This window comes from Zea mays, chromosome 7 (genome assembly GCF_902167145.1).
Source record: "Zea mays cultivar B73 chromosome 7, Zm-B73-REFERENCE-NAM-5.0, whole genome shotgun sequence".
Classification (NCBI taxonomy): Eukaryota; Viridiplantae; Streptophyta; class Magnoliopsida; order Poales; family Poaceae; genus Zea; species Zea mays.
Window position 1 is genome coordinate 169,652,396 of NC_050102.1, and position 18,424 is coordinate 169,670,819.

At 49.6% G+C, this 18,424-nt stretch overlaps 1 protein-coding gene across 1 annotated transcript; it reads left to right on the top strand.

Moving 5' to 3' along the window:
- Nucleotides 1–13,287: 13,287 nt before the first annotated feature.
- LOC100282179 (uncharacterized) lies at nucleotides 13,288–16,875 on the top strand. The gene is made up of 2 exons (NM_001155091.2): nucleotides 13,288–14,196; nucleotides 16,025–16,875. Exons 1-2 carry the CDS (start codon nucleotides 13,406–13,408, stop codon nucleotides 16,668–16,670), a joined length of 1,437 nt encoding a protein of 478 aa, NP_001148563.2. The 5' UTR covers nucleotides 13,288–13,405; the 3' UTR covers nucleotides 16,671–16,875.
- The last annotated feature ends 1,549 nt before the right edge of the window (nucleotides 16,876–18,424 follow it).

The following is an 18,424-nucleotide window of genomic DNA, read 5'->3' on the forward strand; positions in this document are numbered from 1 at the left end:
CCGGGACTTTGGCTACAATCTGAGCAAAGTCCCACTCCTATGTGATAATGAAAGTGCTATCCGCATGGCGGAAAATCCTGTTGAGCACAGCCGCACAAAGCACATAGACATCCGGCATCACTTTTTGAGAGACCACCAGCAAAAGGGAGATATCGAAGTGTTTCATGTTAGCACCGAGAACCAGCTAGCCGATATCTTCACTAAGCCTCTAGATGAGAAGACCTTTTGCAGGTTGCGTAGTGAGCTAAATGTCATAGATTCGCGGAACCTGGATTGAATTGTAGCATACATGTACTTATGCTTTTGATCATGTTCCTTTTTGCATTTTGTTGCTTATTATGGTGCTCAAGTTGTACAAACACTCCCTGGACCTCACAAGTCCGTTGCAAAGTGATGCACATGTTTAGGGGGAGATGTGTTACAACTTGACCCTTTGAGACTAACCATGTGTTTGAGTTTGATGATTTAGTCTCGAAGGAGGATTGCAAGGGAAAAGGTGGACTTGGACCATGAAAGACTTCCACTGCACTCCGATGAGAGGGTAACTTATTCCAAGTTCATCTCATGAAATCTTATTGCCATTTGCTCTTAATTGAAGACTTTGGTGAGGCAATGGGGTTAAAAAGGCCAAGATTGATCCCGTTTTGGTGCTTGATGCCAAAGGGGGAGAAAATAAAGGCCAAAGCGAAAAATGGATCAGCTACCACTTGAGAGGTTTTGAAAATAGTAGAATAGAGTTTTTGTATTGTCAAATTCTTTTATTGTCTCTTATTGTCTCTCTTGTCAAAAGTTGGCTTCTTGTGGGGAGAAGTATTGATTATGGGAAATAGGGGGAGTTTTTGAAATCTTTGATCAATCTCTTTTGGAATGACTCTCTTTATGCTTCAACATGTGTGCTTGACTTAAAGATAGAGATTTGAGTTTGATTTGCAAAAACAAACCAAGTGGTGGCAAAGGATGATCCATATATGCCAAAATTGAATCAAAACCAATTTGAGTTTTTATTTGAAGTGATTTTGCACTTGTTCTATCTGCTTTATGTTGTGTTGGCATAAATCACCAAAAAGGGGGAGATTGAAAGGGAAATGTGCCCTTGGGCCATTTCTAAGTATTTTGGTGATTAAGTGTCAACACAAGTGCTTAAATGTGAATCAATGCCCATGGATGAACAAAGTGCAAATCTAGAGCAAAGGTATGTTTCTAAGCCTTAGTACATTGGTTTTGTGTACTAATATATTTGTCTAAGTGTTAGAAACAGAAAGAAGAAGAGAATAGAAGACTTGGCTGTGTACAGCCAAGAGGCTGTTTCGGTCTGGGGCACCGGACTGTCCGGTGGTGCACCGGACAGTGTCCGGTGGTGCACCGGACAGTGTCCGGTGCGCCAGGCTGCCTCGGCCGAAGACGCCGCTCTCGGGAATCTGCCGACGGCGTACGGCTAAAATTCACCGGACTGTCCGGTGTGCACCGGACTGTCCGGTGAGCCAACGGTCGGCCGCGGAATCTGCGCGCGACACGTGGTCTAGCCAACGGTCGGAAGGAAGCACCGGACTGTCCGGTGTGCACCGGACTGTCCGGTGTGCACCGGACTGTCCGGTGCGCCAGATCTGCAACGGTCGGCAACGGTCGGCTGCGCCTGTTAAGGAAAGAAATTGGGCACCGGATAGTGTCCGGTGTGCACCGGACTGTCCGGTGCGCCCGACGACAGAAGGCAAGGATGGCCTTCCAGATTTGTTCTCAACGGCTCCTAGCTGCCTTGGGGCTATAAAAGGGACCCCTAGGCGCATGGAGGAGGACACCAAGCAACCCTTGAGCATTCTTGATCATCCACACTCAGTCTTTGCGCATCCGTTTGTGATTCTAAGAGTTTCGAGCTCTGTTCTTGTGAGAAACTGTGAGATAGTCTTTGAGCTCGATTCTTGGCCGTGTGTGTGCGCATTTTGCTGTGGATTTGTGTGTGTTGCTTCCCTCCCTTACTCCGTGCTTCTCTGTGAATCTTAAGTGTAAGGGCGAGAGACTCCAATTTGTGGAGATTCCTCGCGAGTGGGATAAAGATAAGCAAGGCAAAACACTGTGGTATTCAAGTGGGTCTTTGGACCGCTTGAGAGGGGTTGATTGCAACCCTCGTCCGTTGGGACGCCACAACGTGGAGTAGGCAAGTTTTGTACTTGGCCGAACCACGGGATAAATCACCGTGTCTCCTCTGTGTTGAATTCTCTGTGATTGTCGTATTGTGCAAGATCTCCTCTTTAGCCACTTGGCAATTATTGTGCTAACCCCTAACAAGTTTTTGTGGCTATAAGTTAAGTTTTTACAGGATCACCTATTCACCCCCCCCTCTAGGTGCTCTCAGTCGGGGGTCGGAACCGGGTCGGGAACGGCGCCCGTCGGATGGCCCGACTGAAGGCCTGCGGACCGGGTGGTTCGGGCGAGGGACTCCGATCCTCCCCGCTGTCGTAGCGCCCCCCACGCCTGGGGTGGTAGCCTCGGCGCACCCTTTCGTCGAGGTGGGCCCGACGGTCGCGACGGTGGTGCTCGTTGCCGAGGTGGCCCGGGGCCGCAGGCGCGGTGTTGCGCGTGCGCCCGGTGTAGACCGAGGCTTCCCGCATGAATCGGGAAGTCGCGGCGTGAGGTTCCGAGGGGTATCCCTGCCTTCGGGAGGCAGTGCTCTCGGCCCGTCGGGCCGCAGCGCCTTCCAGGAGATTCTTGAGCTCTCCCTGGATTCGCCGACCCTCGGTGGTTGATGGCTCCGGCATCGCGCGGAGGAGCATCGCTGCGGCTGCCAGGTTCTGACCAACCCCGCTGGATGCGGGCGGCGGCCTGACCCTGACATCGTTGGCGACGCAGTGCTGGAGACCCTGGGGCAGGTGACGTATTTCCCCGGCCGGGTGTTGGCCCGCCCATACCTGCCCGACGTCCCGGCGGATCGTCTCAAGCGCTCCTGTTCCCTCGTCGAGCCTGGCCTGCGCCCCGCGGACTTGCTCGAGCTGTGGGTCGTGACCCCCCGCCAGAACGGGGACCACAGCTAGCTCCCGCGGGATGTCGGCGCGAGGCACCGGCCTAGGAAGATCACCATCCTCCGGCATGCCAAGATGGTTGCCTTCGGAGGGACCCCCTAGCTCGACGTGGAAACATTCGCGGCTTGGGCCGCAGTCCTCGTCGTCAAGGCTGCGGCTTCTGTCGGAACAGTCGGAGAGGCAGTAGTCACATGCGGTCATGAAGTCCCGCATGGCACTGGGGTTGCCAAATCCAGAGAAATCCCAACAGATGCTGGGATCGTCATCTTCCTCAGACCCAGAGGGCCCGTAGGTCGAGACGTCCGTCAATCGGTCCCAAGGCGATCGCATACGAAACCCCAGTGGGGTTGCACTCGCCTCAATGAGAGCGCCCGCCAAAGCGAGGTCGCTTGGCGGGTTGAGGCCGAGTCGAAAAGACGTAGGATGGGAATTAGTCAGTACCTTTTGGTCGACGCGGAGCGACGTAGTCACATTGGGGACTGGTTGCACCGTCATCTCAGGTACGAGGGCGACGTCCTGCAAGCTCTCCGCGAGTGCGCCGGCGTCGTCCACTTGCTCGGGATTGGCGTGTCGCGGGGGGACGGCGCTCGCCTTCGTCTCGAACGCGAGGTCGACGCCCGGCGTGCCTTCCGTCGGGGCGCTGGGGATGTCGATTCGCTCGACAGCCGACGAAGCGCGGCCTCCCGCTTGGCCTTGGTTGCCCCGCCTCCTCCTCCGTTGGCGGGGGAGAGGACGGGGCGAGCTCGAATGTTGTTCTTCCACCGCGCGGGGAAGATGTCGTCGGTTCCGCCGCCGGCGGGCGGGATGTCGGCCGTCATTGTCGTTGTCGCGCGGCGGTGGAAGGAGTATCATGTCGTAGCTGCCGTCGAAGGACATGAACTCAAGACTCCCGAAACGGAGCACCGTCCCGGGCCGGAGAGGTTGCTGGAGACTGCCCATCTGGAGCTTGACGGGAAGCTGTTCGTCAGCACGCAGCAGGCCCCTACCTGGCGCGCCAACTGTCGGCGTTTCGAGACCGGGGGGGTCCCCGAGCCGACGAGTGAGTGTGCCGCGTGCCCCAGCCCAGATGAGTCGAGCGCGTGGGCGAGCGCGAAGGGGGGAGAAGCGAGGTGGCCGGAGACGGGCGTGAGAGAGGTGGAGATCCCGCGGCCTTCGTGTTCGTCCCGCACCCAGGTTGGGTGCGCTTGCAGTAGGGGGTTACAAGCGTCCACACGGGTGAGGGAAGCGAGCGGCCCCAAGAGAGCGCCTGTCCCGTCCTCATCCCCGCGCGGCCAACCTTCTCTAAGAAGGCCCTGGTCCTTCCTTTTATAGGCGTAAGGAGAGGATCCAGGTGTACAATGGGGGTGTAGCAGAGTGCTACGTGTCTAGCGGAGGGAGAGCTAGCGCCCTAAGTACATGCCAATGTGGCAGCCGGAGAGATCTTGGCACCCTGCTGGCGTGATGTCATGGCTGTCAGAGGAGCAACGGAGCCTGGCGGAGGGACAGCTGTCGGAGCGGTCGAGTCCTTGCTGACGTCCCCCTGCTTCCGTAAGAGAGCTGAGAGCCGCCGTCGTCACAGAGCTTGTGGGGCGCCATCATTGCCCATCTGGCGGAGCTAGCCAGATGGGACACCGGTCTTGTTCTCTGTGACCCGAGTCGGCTCGGGGTAGGATGATGATGGCGCTTCCCGTTGACGTGGCGGGCCTGTGCCCTAGGTCGGGCGACGTGGGGGCTCCTCCGAAGCCAAGGTCGAGTCTGTCTTCCGTGGCCGAGCCCGAGCCCCTGGGTCGAGCGAGGCGGAGATCGTTCGGCAGAGGCCAGAGCGGAGTCCGAGCCCTGGGGTCGGGCGAGGCGGAGTTCGTCGTCTTCCGGTGCTGAGCCCGAGTTCGAGCCCTGGGTCGGGCGGAGCGGAGTTCGCCGTCTTCCGGGTCTTAGCCCGAGTCCGAGCCCTAGGTCGGGCGGAGCGGAGTTCGCCGTCTTCCGGGTCTTAGCCCGAGTCCGAGCCCTGGGTCGGGCGGAGCGGAGTTCGCCGTCTTCCGGGTCTTAGCCCGAGTCCGAGCCCTGGGTCGGGCGGAGCGGAGCTTCCTATGGCGCCTTTGGCAAGGCCTGACTGCCTGTCAGACTCACTCTGTCGAGTGGCACTGCAGTCAGAGTGGCGCAGGCGGCGCTGTCCTTCTGTCAGACCGGTCAGTGGAGCGGCGGAGTGACGGCGGTCACTTCGGCTCTGCCGGGGGGCGCGCGTCAGGATAAAGGTGTCAGGCCACCTTTGCGTTAAATGCTCCTGCAACTCGGTCAGTCGGTGCGGCGATTTAGTCAGGGTTGCTTCTTAGCGAAGCCAAGGCCTCGGGCGAGCCGGAGATGTGTCCGCCATTAAAGGGGGGCCTCGGGCGAGACGGAAGTCCCTCGAGGTCGGCTGCCCTTGTCCGAGGCTAGGCTCGGGCGAAGCGTGATCGAGTCACTCGTATGGACTGATTCCTGACTTAGTCGCACCCATCAGGCCTTTGCAGCTTTATGCTGATGGGGGTTACCAGCTGAGAATTAGGCGTCTTGAGGGTACCCCTAATTATGGTCCCCGACAGGCGCAGACCGTCCACCCTCTCAATTTGGTGCTCAACATATGGCCCCTACCTTTTGGTGGAGCTAAGCAAACCAAAAGCAACTAACTCGATGTGATTACATCGGTTCTCTTAGGCATCTTGCCACATACTAGGATGGTAATGCTTGAGGAAACACCCATTCAAAGCTTTGGGCAAATCCTTGCCTTGCAATGTTTGTAGTAAATAGGCGTTACCAGACATTACCTGTTTTACTTTATAAGGACCCTCCCAGCTTGACGACCATTTCCCAAACTTCCGGTCTTTATTCCTTAGAGGCAGGATGGTCTTCCACACCAGGTCCCCTATTTGAAATGACTTTGCTTTGACTTTCTTGTTGTAGGCCCTAGCTACCATGATCTTGTCCTTTCTATTGCTCCCAAAGCTATCACCCTCTTGTCGGTCACCTCATCAATATTATCCATCATTGAATTATAATAATCAATGACGGTTAGATCATTTTGTCTGGCGAACCTAACAGCATTCAAACTTATTTCCACAGGCAACACTGCTTCCTGCCCATATACAAGCTCAAAAGGAGATACTTTAGTAGCACTATGTTTAGATATTTTGTGAGCCCATAAAGCTTCGGACAAAATCTTATGCCAATGCTTAGGATTATCGGATATCTTCTTATTTATCGAGTTAATCAATGTCCTATTATTAGACTCGGCCTGTCCATTGGCCTGAGCATAATATGGAGATGAATTAAGAAACTTAATTCTATATAATTCAGCAAATTCACGTATCTCATGTGACATAAAAGAAGTTCCTTGATCTGTAGTTAAGGTCTGGTAAATGCGGACGGTCCGCGGCCTGGTGCGAGGCTAGGGTTTCCTGCCTGACGGCCGGACGGTCCGCGCATGTGCAGGGGCGGCGGAAGATCGCGGGCGGCGCCTGAATCTCACTCCCGGGAGGGACCCCGTCGGGGAGGAGAGATCCTTGGAGTTGTCTAGACTCGGCAGGCCGACGTAGAGTCGAAGAGAAGCGGATAATTTGGGGATCGAGAGGCTAAACTAGAACTAGACTAGAACTACTCGTAGGAAATAAATGCGAAATAGAAGTGTTATTGATTCGATTGATGATTACAAATCGGCCGTATACCTCTCTATTTATAAAGGGGGGCTGGACCCTTTACAAACTAATTTCCGAGCGAATTCCGCGAATCTAGCTAACAACCGTAGCACAAAACTCATAACCCTAATCTGTTCGGTGCTTGCGCGGACCGTCCGGCCCACGAGCGCGGACCGTCCAGCCTAAGGGTCAGACCGTCCGCCCTCTCAATTTGGTGCTCAACAGATACCCCATTAACCAACCAAATTCTATATTCTAGAACTCAACCAGCCCTACTATATAGCTCTTCTTTGTGGAACTCGACCAAACAAAGTTAGGAACCCATGGTTGAATCTTAACTAGGTTCTTGACTTCTCATAATATCGGTGGTGGCCACTGAAACAGCCCTGCATGTCAATTACCGAACCGTGGTTTAATCGTCTCCGTCTTCTTTATTAGTTTTTTTTAACATTTAGGCTTCTACATAGCTGTCCAGCTGCTTGTTTCAACAGCTATAATACACCTAATGCTGCTAGCAATCAACTAGCTGAAAATCTAATGCAGCTAATGCTGCTCGATGTTGCCGATTGACCTCCTTTAACACCCTAAATTTTGGCTATAAAAAATCCGTACTCTACTCAAAATTCAGTTACTACTCTCTCATTTTTCTCCTCTTTTCTGTTTTTTCTTCTAAATTGGAGAGTTATTTCGTATTATACATATGTGTTAAGTTTAGTATAATAAACTCATAGGGAAGCTTTGACTGTTGCATCGTGCTGGATTTCCGTCGAAAAGTTGCGTTGGACAACCACTATTATGGATCACATTTTATAGTCGATGAGGCTCTGTGCTACGAGGAACATCGGAACCAAGATCTCTGCGTTGAGCCAAATATAAGGCCACCGCCATGCACATCCATGTTGGCTCAATGTCACAAAGCTCGACGTCGTGAGATACAACATTGAGATGTATTTATCTTGGTGTTATGGGTTAGCCTAGAGTCTAGGCGTGTTTTTTTTTTAAAAAAATAAGGGCTAAAAGATATAACAAGAGTTTGGGTTGAATTTGATATCTCGGCACCCTTGTTTGCCTGCAGTGAGGCTGAACATCGTTTAATATATAGAGTACACTGTTTAGAATTTGAGTTTGAAACAAGAGACTAGATAGAAAAAATAATAGAGACGGTCTCGAGCAGTTTTGTTTAAGGGTCCATTCGTTTCTTCGGGATTGAACCGGGATTTATTCCAGCTCATTAAAATTTATATAAATTAGAGAAGTAATCCGACTAAGAACTATTCTAGAGCTCCAATCCGTGGAAACCGGACAGGGCATAAATACGGCAGGTTACCTTCCTATATAAGCCGGTGTTTGATTGTTAGGCCACGGGACCATTTCTAACTGCCTGACGGGCCCGTCCGGCCGTTCTTCCGGACTCCGGGGTTGGGTCGTGCTCGTGCCAGGAACCAGTCTCAGTCTCTCTCCGCGGCCGTGTGCCTTCTGACCGGATCTTTCTGGGACTGCTCGACGTCGCACGGGGGTGCAGTTCATTTGACTTGGCAAAGCACACGCTCCGAGGAGCGAAGCTCACATGCGCGGGTGCACACGGATCCACGCCACGGTGCAAGCATCCACCGTCCAGCTAGTGGAGTGGAGGATCTCTGGCTATTAGAATTAGAAAGTACAACAAACAAAGCTGAAAGCTTTGCTCGCGGTGTCGAAGCTAAATGTAGAATACGATACCATTGATTAAACAAAGCTGAAATCTGTGCGCCTGCATGATGGCGAACAGAGACGGCCAGAGGCGGAGAGTCCGTCCCGGTCCCCGTCCCTCTCGGACGCCTCGCGGGTGTGGTGCGGTGCGGTGGACAAGTTCCTCGACACCGACAGGAGATCATGCCAGCCGGAGCCAGGAGCGGATGCGGACGGATGGATGGACAGCGCCAGGTTCCACGAACGTGACCGTGGGTGGCTCGGCGTCGGCGATGCGGCATCCATGTCCCCGTGGGGCGTGGGTGCGGAGTGCCAAACAAGCCGCCGGCTTGTCCCGTCCGGTCGTCCCGTTCCGAATCTTGGAAGCGCATGGACGTGCGCAAGAACTCTGACGGCGACGGGAGGTTGTACGAGTCTGCCTGGCTGGCCATGGCCTGCTGCCGCCCTGCCTGATTTTTTTTTGTATTTTAATCCTTTCTTTGTAAGATTTTACGTTTGGACCCTCGGACTACGTAATCTCATTTTTATACTCTCTTTTTGTCGCCGTGGCTTATGACGTCGAGGTGGGGGCACCGATGGATGTATTGGCACCTACGTGGCGCTCATCTCGACGTCATAGATCGTGGCGCCGAGCTTGGTAGTGTCGTCGAAGTGTGATGACCTATGTGTATCCATCCTCTTTCTCTAAAAAGTGTCGGCTCTTTTAGCGGTGAAGCTAAAGCGTTTCAAATGAGCGAAACTAGGCTCTGATACCAATTGAAGGAAACGTTGATGCCTAAGACGGGGGGTAAATTCGGACTTCTAAAACTTTCTCTAAACTAGACCACAAATAAATCTCTAGAGCAGAACCTATGCAAATAAACAATCTATAATATGCAAGCTAGGTTTTGTCTAAGTGTTGCTATCTCTACCGCAAATGGTAAGTTTCAATTCTAAACAATCTAATTATAAAAACAAGATTGAAACTTAAATGCTTAATATAAATGCGTAAGCTAAAGAGTAAGGTAGAGATGCAAACTCTCGTAGATGACGCCGGTATTTTTATCGAGGTATCCGGAACCACGCAAGGTCCCGACTAATCCTCGTTGGTGCCCCTACGCAAAGGGAAGCCCACGCGAGGGCCAAGCACCATGGTCGAGTAATTCCGTAGAGAGTCGTTGGCCTTCTCCACGCGCAAGTGGTGCTCCGGTTCCGGCTCCTCTTGGACGCTCATCGATGTCTCCACTATCGAGCTTTCGGCCGAAACGCTGCGGGCATCGTTCCCTCCGGTACACGGTGACGGTCGTGACACAAACTTATTTGTCATGGTCTCGCAAGACTCTCGCCCCACTCGGTACAATTACAACAGCTCACGCAAGAGCCGAGGTGTTGTATGGTTTTTCTAAACTCACCCAAATAACTAGAATTCACCTAAAGCAAACGCTAATGTGGTCTAACTAACCTAAGCACTTTGCAAAGCATCTACGCTAATCACCGAGTGATTCTATTAAGCACTTGAGTGTATGTGCACTTGGAAATGTCTATACTATGCTTTGGTATGTTGCTTGGGCTCCCACATATTCAAATGGCCGGTTGGTGGGTATTTATAACCTCCCCCACACTTCTAGTCGTTGGACAGAAAGCAACGACTTTCTGTCGACGGGTGCACTGGATAGTCCGATGTACACTGGACAAGCACTGTTCACTGTCTGGTGCCCTGGCATGCCACCCGACCGTTGGGGTCTATAGCAGTTGACAGTTGGATCCGACTGTTGCCCATACTGTCCGGTGCACACCAGACAGTCTGGTGCTACAGCCCGAGAGCGCTATTGTGGGCTTCTCTGCGTAGACTCTCCGGGTGTCCCACCGAACAGGGTACTGTTCACTGTCCGGTGTGCCACGAGGGCGCTAGATGACTGCCCACTTCATGGATTTATTCGCTGATTATTTGGCCTTCTTTTGTTCTTGAGTCTTGGACTTCTAAGCTATTTTTATGTTTTCTTTTGAGGTGTTGCATCCTTAGTGCCTTAGTCTAACCATTTTCGCATCATGTGAACTATAAACATAAACACTAGCAGACACATTAGTCCACAGGTTATGTTGGTCATCAAACACCAAAACTTTTTGAGCCAAATGGCTCGGGGCCCATTTTCCTTACAATGTCACTTTATGTATATTTTAGATTAGACCAAAGCTACTCATGGACCTCTTAAAATTGGATCAGGTCCAATTTAAGTGTCAACATATGCCTCTGTTTTTTAATTGAAGTTTATGAGAACCTAAAATTATAAAGCCCCAAACAACAACGATGCCCAGCTTATCGACTATTTGAGATCTAAGGTTCGGTTGCAACACATGTCGTTGGTGGGCTCCATTCCTGGTGAGGTCTAAACTCGCAATGTGTCCATGTGTAGGGATGGCAATCGGGCGGGTAGTACACGGATATATAGTTCGTGAATCCATACCCGCGAGACAAAACTCAACTCATACTTGTACCCATAAACGTTCGTGGGTATGGATCTGTATCCATACCCGTATCCGCCGGGTATCCGCTATCCAGTGGATACCCGTTACCCGCCCGCCCACTACCATTTTAGCATTAAACACCAAACAACAATTTTATTATATTTCAAAATAATTATCATTCCAATAGCATTAAATGATAATTTCAGCACCAAACAACATGTTATGGATAAAAATTGAAAAATAAGAATTTATGATAATATATAAATCCAGATGGCCCACATGTTAGATATCCATTGGGTAACGGGTATGGATAGTGGATATCCATACCCGCGAAAAAAGTATCCGCGGATACCTTATTATATTCATAACCGTACCCGCGGATATCAAATTTCACCATACCCATATCCAATGGATAATTATCCACGGTTATTTACCCATACCCGTACCCATTGCCATCCCTATCCATGGGTCCCACTGGAGCCAACGACCATCTGGGAGGCATGCTACCTCCATCTCTTTCGACCACACTAAGGTCCGAGTGCGCCACGTGCCCCTAGTAGGCTCCGGACAAACCACGTGTCCGGCCTGCCCATGTCGTGGCTGGTTAAGGAGTTAGTGGAGTCAGAAGGGGTCGTGCCTATGCGATGGGGCATACATGACTATGCCCATAGTTCACAGCACGTTGGTTATCAAAACACGTCCATCTCGTGCGTGGCGCCAGTGCGCCACTATGGGCGCACTCATGGACGACAACCGCCATGTTTGGTGACGACTTCATCCACGGTGTATAATGTACATCTGACTTTGACCGTCCACAATGTGCAGACGACGCTGCCACAAGTCCATGTATGGACTTACACCTTCAATAGCAGCGATAGAATTATGGTTGACAACCGACCCACACATTATATAACCCCTCTCCCTTAGTTTATAAAAGGGACGGGGAACCCTTTCTAAGGAGACAAGCAATCCTGGTGCAACCCATCCTAGCTCAAGCTAACACGTAGCCATTTTCAACTTCTAAGCAATACAATTAGCAACCAAGAGGACTGAACCTCTCTAAATCCAGTGTCCCACGAGCATCCTACACTCTCATGTTGCATTGTCTTTCGTTAACCTGAAGTACAACAAGTCTATGTGGAGGTCCTGAACTCACGATGATTGTCTAAACCCTTGTTGAACCTAAAAAGGTCTCCATCTTATATCCTCACTGACAATTCGTCGTAACAATCAAAATAAAACATTATAAAAAAATTATCAAATATTTTATATGTGTGCTTCATTATATACTCTACCAATATATTGAAACTTAAGGTTTAATTCATCTTATATCAAGATATATAAAAAGAGAAAAATCTATTCAATATTAAAGATTAAAATGTATACATTAATACATGATAAATTAGAACTAAAAACTAATATATTACTATAAAATAATAAAGTTCATCATAAATATTTAAAATATCATAATTTTTAGTGGTTTAATTATTACATGAGAAGTTTATTTGCACAATAGTTCATTCCTCCTATTTTAGAGAGGTAGAACTAGAGATGGCAACGGGTACAAACCCGCTGGGTTTTACCATCCTAAACTCGTATCCGTGAAAAATATTTATACCCATTAAAAACTCGTACCCATGACGGGTTTGAAATTTTTCCCAAACCCGTACCCATCGGGTTAGCGGTTACCCACTGGTTACCCGCAGGTTTTTATCTCCAATTTACTTCTTCTCATAATCAATAAGTATCGTAATGATTAATGAGGTCATGATCCAAAATTTATGTGATGAACAACGAGTTCATGATTTGGTATAAAAATTATTATTAGATATAATGAAATACAAATAATAAGTTGTATAATGAAGTGACCTTACACTAAGTTATCCATCCACCACATATATAACGCTAGTAAAAACTATAATAGCAAGCAAGCAATACTCTCACCAACTACTTATACATTGACCATTTGCTAAAAATTAGAAGTAAACAGGGAGATAACAAGTTTGTTGTTCGTTTATAAAATAAAATGAGAATATGCACTAGGTTTGGTCGGGTTTAAAAAACCCACGGGTTCACGGGTTTGGACACTATAAGAACAAATCTGTACCCATGAACCCATCGGGTATAGATTTATGTCGATTAACAAACCCACATGTTTGAAAATTGATCCAAACTCGTACCTTAATGTTCTGTTCGTTTTGTGTTAATCTATAGGGATTGAGGGGGATTAAATGCCCTACAAGTCAAAATTCTCTTCAATCCCTTTCAATCCCCCTCAATCCCTATGGTTTTAGGATCAAATGGACATGGTCTAATAGGGTGAAAACCCATCGGGTTTCGAGTTTCGGGTACCCATTGTCATCTCTAGGTAGAACAGTAGAAGGAGTTTTTTTGGGCCAAATTGTTTTGGCCCATATGACTAAGCACTTGTTTGGTCGAGGCCCACCAGCTGTCTTCGCCTTCAGCCTTCCAGCTAGGTCTTTCTAAGGTCCACTGACAAAACCCTGGCTCGTTCCCCGCTCTACGGGCCTAAACCTCACCTCGCCGGCGGCCAAAAATCGAAGCACCGAACCAGCGGCTGCGGCGGCGGCGGTGCGGCAAGTGTTGACCATGGCGGAGCTAAAGCGGTTGTCGGAGAGCCGTGACCTGACGCGGATTGAGCGCATCGGCGCGCACTCCCACATCCGGGGGCTAGGGTTGGACTCGTCCATGGAGGCGCGCGATACCTCGGAGGGCATGGTCGGGCAGCTCCACGCGCGCCGCGCCTCGGGGCTCATACTCCAGCTCATCCGCCAGGGCAAGATCGCCGGCCGCGCTGTGCTCCTTGCGGGCCAGCCCGGCACTGGCAAGACCGCGCTCGCCATGGGTATCGCCAAGTCGCTTGGTGCGGAGACGCCCTTCGCCTCCGTCGCTGCCTCGGAGCTCTTCTCGCTCGACCTCTCCAAGACGGAGGCGCTGACGCAGGCCTTCCGCCGCGCCATAGGCGTCCGCATCAAGGAGGAGGCCGAGATCATTGAGGGCGAGGTCGTGGAGATCTCAATCGACCGCCCTTTGTCGGCCTCTGGCGTTGGCGGCAGCTCAGTTGCTCCTTCTGGTGCAACTGCCGCTGGTAAGTCAGGGCGGCTCACGCTGAAGACCACGGACATGGAGACTGTGTACGAGCTCGGGGGAAAGATGATTGAGGCTCTTGTGAAGGAGAAGGTGCAGAGTGGAGATGTAATTGCGCTTGACATGGCCTCCGGGAAGGTCACCAAGCTTGGCCGCTCCATTGGGAGGTCGCGGGATTATGATGCCGTAGGTCCACACACCAAGTTTGTCAAGTGTCCTGATGGTGAGCTCCAGAAGCGCAAGGAGGTCGTGCACTGTGTTACCTTACATGAGATTGATGTCATCAATAGCAGGTACCTTCACACCCATTTAACAGTTCTGACAAGGAATCGACTGTAAACATTCATCATGGACAATGCTAATGGGAATCTGGTCTTGCAAATTGCAAGACTACAGCTAGAAATCGCATGCCCAGTAACAATACCATCACACGTATTTGATATATTTTATAAACAATGTTGGAGTATAAATTAACTTTGCACTACCTGGGTTATGCTGAGATCAAGTGATGGTCCATTTTTAGCTGCAAAAGCTTCATTCTATTCCTAGAAAAAAGAAAATATACAAAGGAAGCTCTATAAGGTCCATGATCAAGTATTAATCCAAACTTGTTCATAGTTGAGCTGACTTCTCTTCCAGCAGAAAATGTAAAACTTTGTTCTCTTGCTTGTCAAACTTTAGTTGTCCTGAAAATAATCACGTGTATGTCCAGTGAAAAAAGGATCATTTGACCTATATGCTTATCCATGCCTGAAGCTTTAAACTTATATATCAATTCTAAAAGGTTTGTGCAGCAATTTATGGTTAATGACATGCTGTTTGATATGTTATATATTTAAAATTGAATAGGAAACATTTGGCATAACTAAATAAATTTATAAATTCTATTATTTCATGTATTTCGCCAATGTAATAAATATTTTTCTCATTATGTATTGATGCTGTCATGTCTTCTTTGCATCAAAACTGCCCTCTGTTGGTGCTAATTGTTCCATCCTACTATTCTAATGTGCTGTGTCATCCAACTGTCTTTTGTAACTCTATTCAAAGAAAGGATCTGCATGGTCTTGTTTCTATAAATTCGTCTCAGGGTTGTGCAAAATAGAGAACATGGTCCCATGAAAATGAGTAGTTCTACTGATACATGTTCCTGATTTAGTCAATGCCACAGTAGAAGTTATTATCTGTGCATACATAAGAGTTTGGACTCTGCTTAAAGCTGACATTGGAGGATATTTTGCCATAATATAATATACATATATCTCTAAGCATCTAAAACCGAATGTTGTTCTTTTGCTAATGGTTACCAAACTTCGACATAACCTATGAATGTATTAGAAGATACAGTTTGGATGAGTTTGCATTAACCTTTTCCCTTATTTTTTATAATTATCAGATCTTTCTGGTAATTACAAGCTGTGATTCATTTTGTCTTGGAATTCTGGATAGAAACATTTACTGTGTTTCATATATCAATTAATCTGTAATGTGTAATCCTGGGATGGCAACGGGTTTAAAACCCGCGGGTACAGAGATTACAAACCCGTACCCGCAAGATTAATGGTAAACCCGTACCTGCGAGATTAATGTTAAACCCGCACCCGCTACCCGTGACAGGTAGCATATGTTACCCAAACCCGCTACCCTCGGGTTTATGGCACCCGCGGGCACAGTCATATAATAAATATTTATTAAACTGATAGCACATAATAATAAATATTTATTAAACTGATAAAAACATGTACCGATCTTAGCCAAAAGTTCTACGAGTTCCCTAGCGTCTGTAGTCTTCTTTTATATCGTTTGATTGGCTCCGCTCGCTCAAAGCTTTCGGGGTGGCACTAAATTGAGATGCATGTGCTCTACAGTCTACACAGACACACACACTGACACGCGGGTATGCGGGTTTGCGGGCACGGGTACAACATTTTCATACCCACGAGAAAAAAACCCGTCGGGTTGAGAATCAAACCCGTACCCACGGGTACAAACTCACACCCAAACCCGCACCCTATAGGGTTTTTTTCCCGTAGGCACGCTGGAAAAATGTGCCCGTTGCCATCCCCTATCCACAATTGCCTTAATCAACTCATTTATATTATCTTGTTATGTTATGTCCAGGACACAGGGTTTTCTTGCACTGTTCACTGGTGACACTGGTGAAATTCGTGCAGAGGTTCGGGAGCAGATTGACACAAAAGTTGCAGAGTGGAGAGAGGAAGGAAAAGCTGATATTGTCCCTGGTGTTCTGTTCATCGATGAAGTCCACATGCTAGACATCGAGTGCTTCTCCTTCCTGAACCGCGCGTTGGAAAACGACATGGCGCCGATCTTAGTAATCGCAACGAACCGAGGGATCACGTCTATCCGCGGGACAAACTACCGCTCGCCGCATGGGATCCCGCCAGACTTCCTTGACCGGCTACTGATTATCACGACGCATCCCTACACGGAGGATGAGATCCGGAAGATCCTGGATATCCGGTGCGACGAGGAAGACGTGGAGATGTCCGCGGACGCCAAGGTTCTGCTCACCAAGATCGGTGTGGAGACCTCTCTGCGGTATGCCATCAACCTTATCACATCTGCCGCGCTAGCCTGCCAGAGGCGCAAGGGGAAGGTGGTCGAGATGGAGGACATTAGCCGGGTGTACCAGCTGTTCCTGGACGTGAAGCGATCGACGCAGTACCTGATGGAGTACCAGAGCCAGTACATGTTCAACGAAGTGCCGGGGCAAGCAGATGGAGAGGACGCCATGCAATCGTAGATGAACTTTCCTTTACATGGTGTGTGTGGGTTATAGTATGTACCGCGTGGCGTATATTTATGATGCGTCTTTCTTGTTCAGGTTGCTGTTACCCTGACCCAAGGCGCGGTGTGTGCGGTGGACTGTTTGTTAGCTTGATGTAGGTGACTATGCAACTCAATCTATCTTATTAAATTCACCCCGGTTGGAAACCGTGGTTTGTTTAGATTGGTGCCACCATCTCGTACTGTATCTCGAGATTTGTCCAGGATGCGTGAGGTGAGGTCAGTTCTAAGGTAGGCATCGAGCAGTGCTGTTCTTGGATTGAGAAGGCTACGCTTTTGGCAAGTATTTGACCCGCCTTGTGCCAATTGTTATAAAATCACACCGGACTTGAGCAGGTGTCCGTGTTGATGTGTGAGGACTTGTTTGGTTAGAAGGGAATTGAAAGGGATTGATGGAAAATTACTTTAATTTTTCCTTAATCTCCTTCTATCCAAACAAGCCCTGAGTGTGATCCATGTGCAATCAAGTGGCGTGTTCAGTCCTCTGTGAGGCAAGGCTTTATTTCTGTGAAGCGCTTGTCTACCCGCCGTTAGGTTGTTAGCAGTGTCGTTACGTAACTTACGTTAGCATGATGCTCTCCTGTATCACTGCCTCCCGCAACAGTTTTCCCCTGACGCCCGGGGGAGTTGAATCTGTGATTCAGACTAAGGTCTTGTTCGTTTGTGTCGAATTAGTTGATTAGAACGATTTTTAACCGGATTGGTTCTCTAATTTATATAAACTTTGATTAGCTGTATTATTCCGGGTACAATCCGACACAACGAACAAGGCCTAAACTTTTTTAATACCAAGCAAGCCCTGGTGGACCTGGCTTGTGAGTTGCATGAAGTCGGGAGAGACCAAAAAAAAACAAGATAATCTGGTCCAGATATAGAGCAGCCCAGGTTTGGGCCTGGTAGAAGGCCCAGATAGCTATCAGAAGCGGGCCCGTATCTGCTGGAGCATGATTGGCATTTTCCGCCTGTCGACTCCGAGCCGTTCCGTCGAGACTGACGCTGTGTCGGTGAGTCGCGCGTCGCCTGCTCTTAAAAAGCTTTCCAAACCTGCTACCCATGGAGATGCAATTCGCAGCGCATGTAATCGCGTCCCTGCCGTGACGACGACCGTGTCGCGACGGACGCCGCCGCGGTGCCCCGTCCCTTTCGGTTCGAGGTCGGTAGAGCGCCATGGCCCGACGCGGAGAGCTAGCAGCTGCTCCCGTCCCGGACGGACCCAGGGCGGACGGGGAGCCTTTTGTTTGTTAATAATCTACGTTATCCCCGGGGGCGCGCCGTCGCCGTCGCCCATCCACCCGGCCCGCGACCGCGACGACGGTTTCCCTCCCCAAACATGTCCGTCCCGGTCCGATTAATATCTTCTCGTCCACTATATTATGACCATGTGAAACGAGGGGGGAGGGGGGAGGAGGAGAAAGAACACGCGAACGCTCGCGTGGATCGAGGTCGTTGTCACGGGTTCCACAGAAGCCATCCCTGCTGGAGAGCGAGAGTGAGTGAGGGAAGCAGGTGTAGGTGTCGTTACCTATTTGTTGTCACCGTTACGTTCCAAGAAGAAGATAAAAAAAAGGCTGGCAGAACAATCCTCCTGTCTGGCGTCTCTGCCCTTGGGGTAAAGAAAGAAAGAAAGATCTTTTCCATTCCATGCCGCGAGATTTTTCATCCAGCTGTGTGGGTGGTGCTGTTGGGCAAGTTGCGTTCCGACAGACCAAA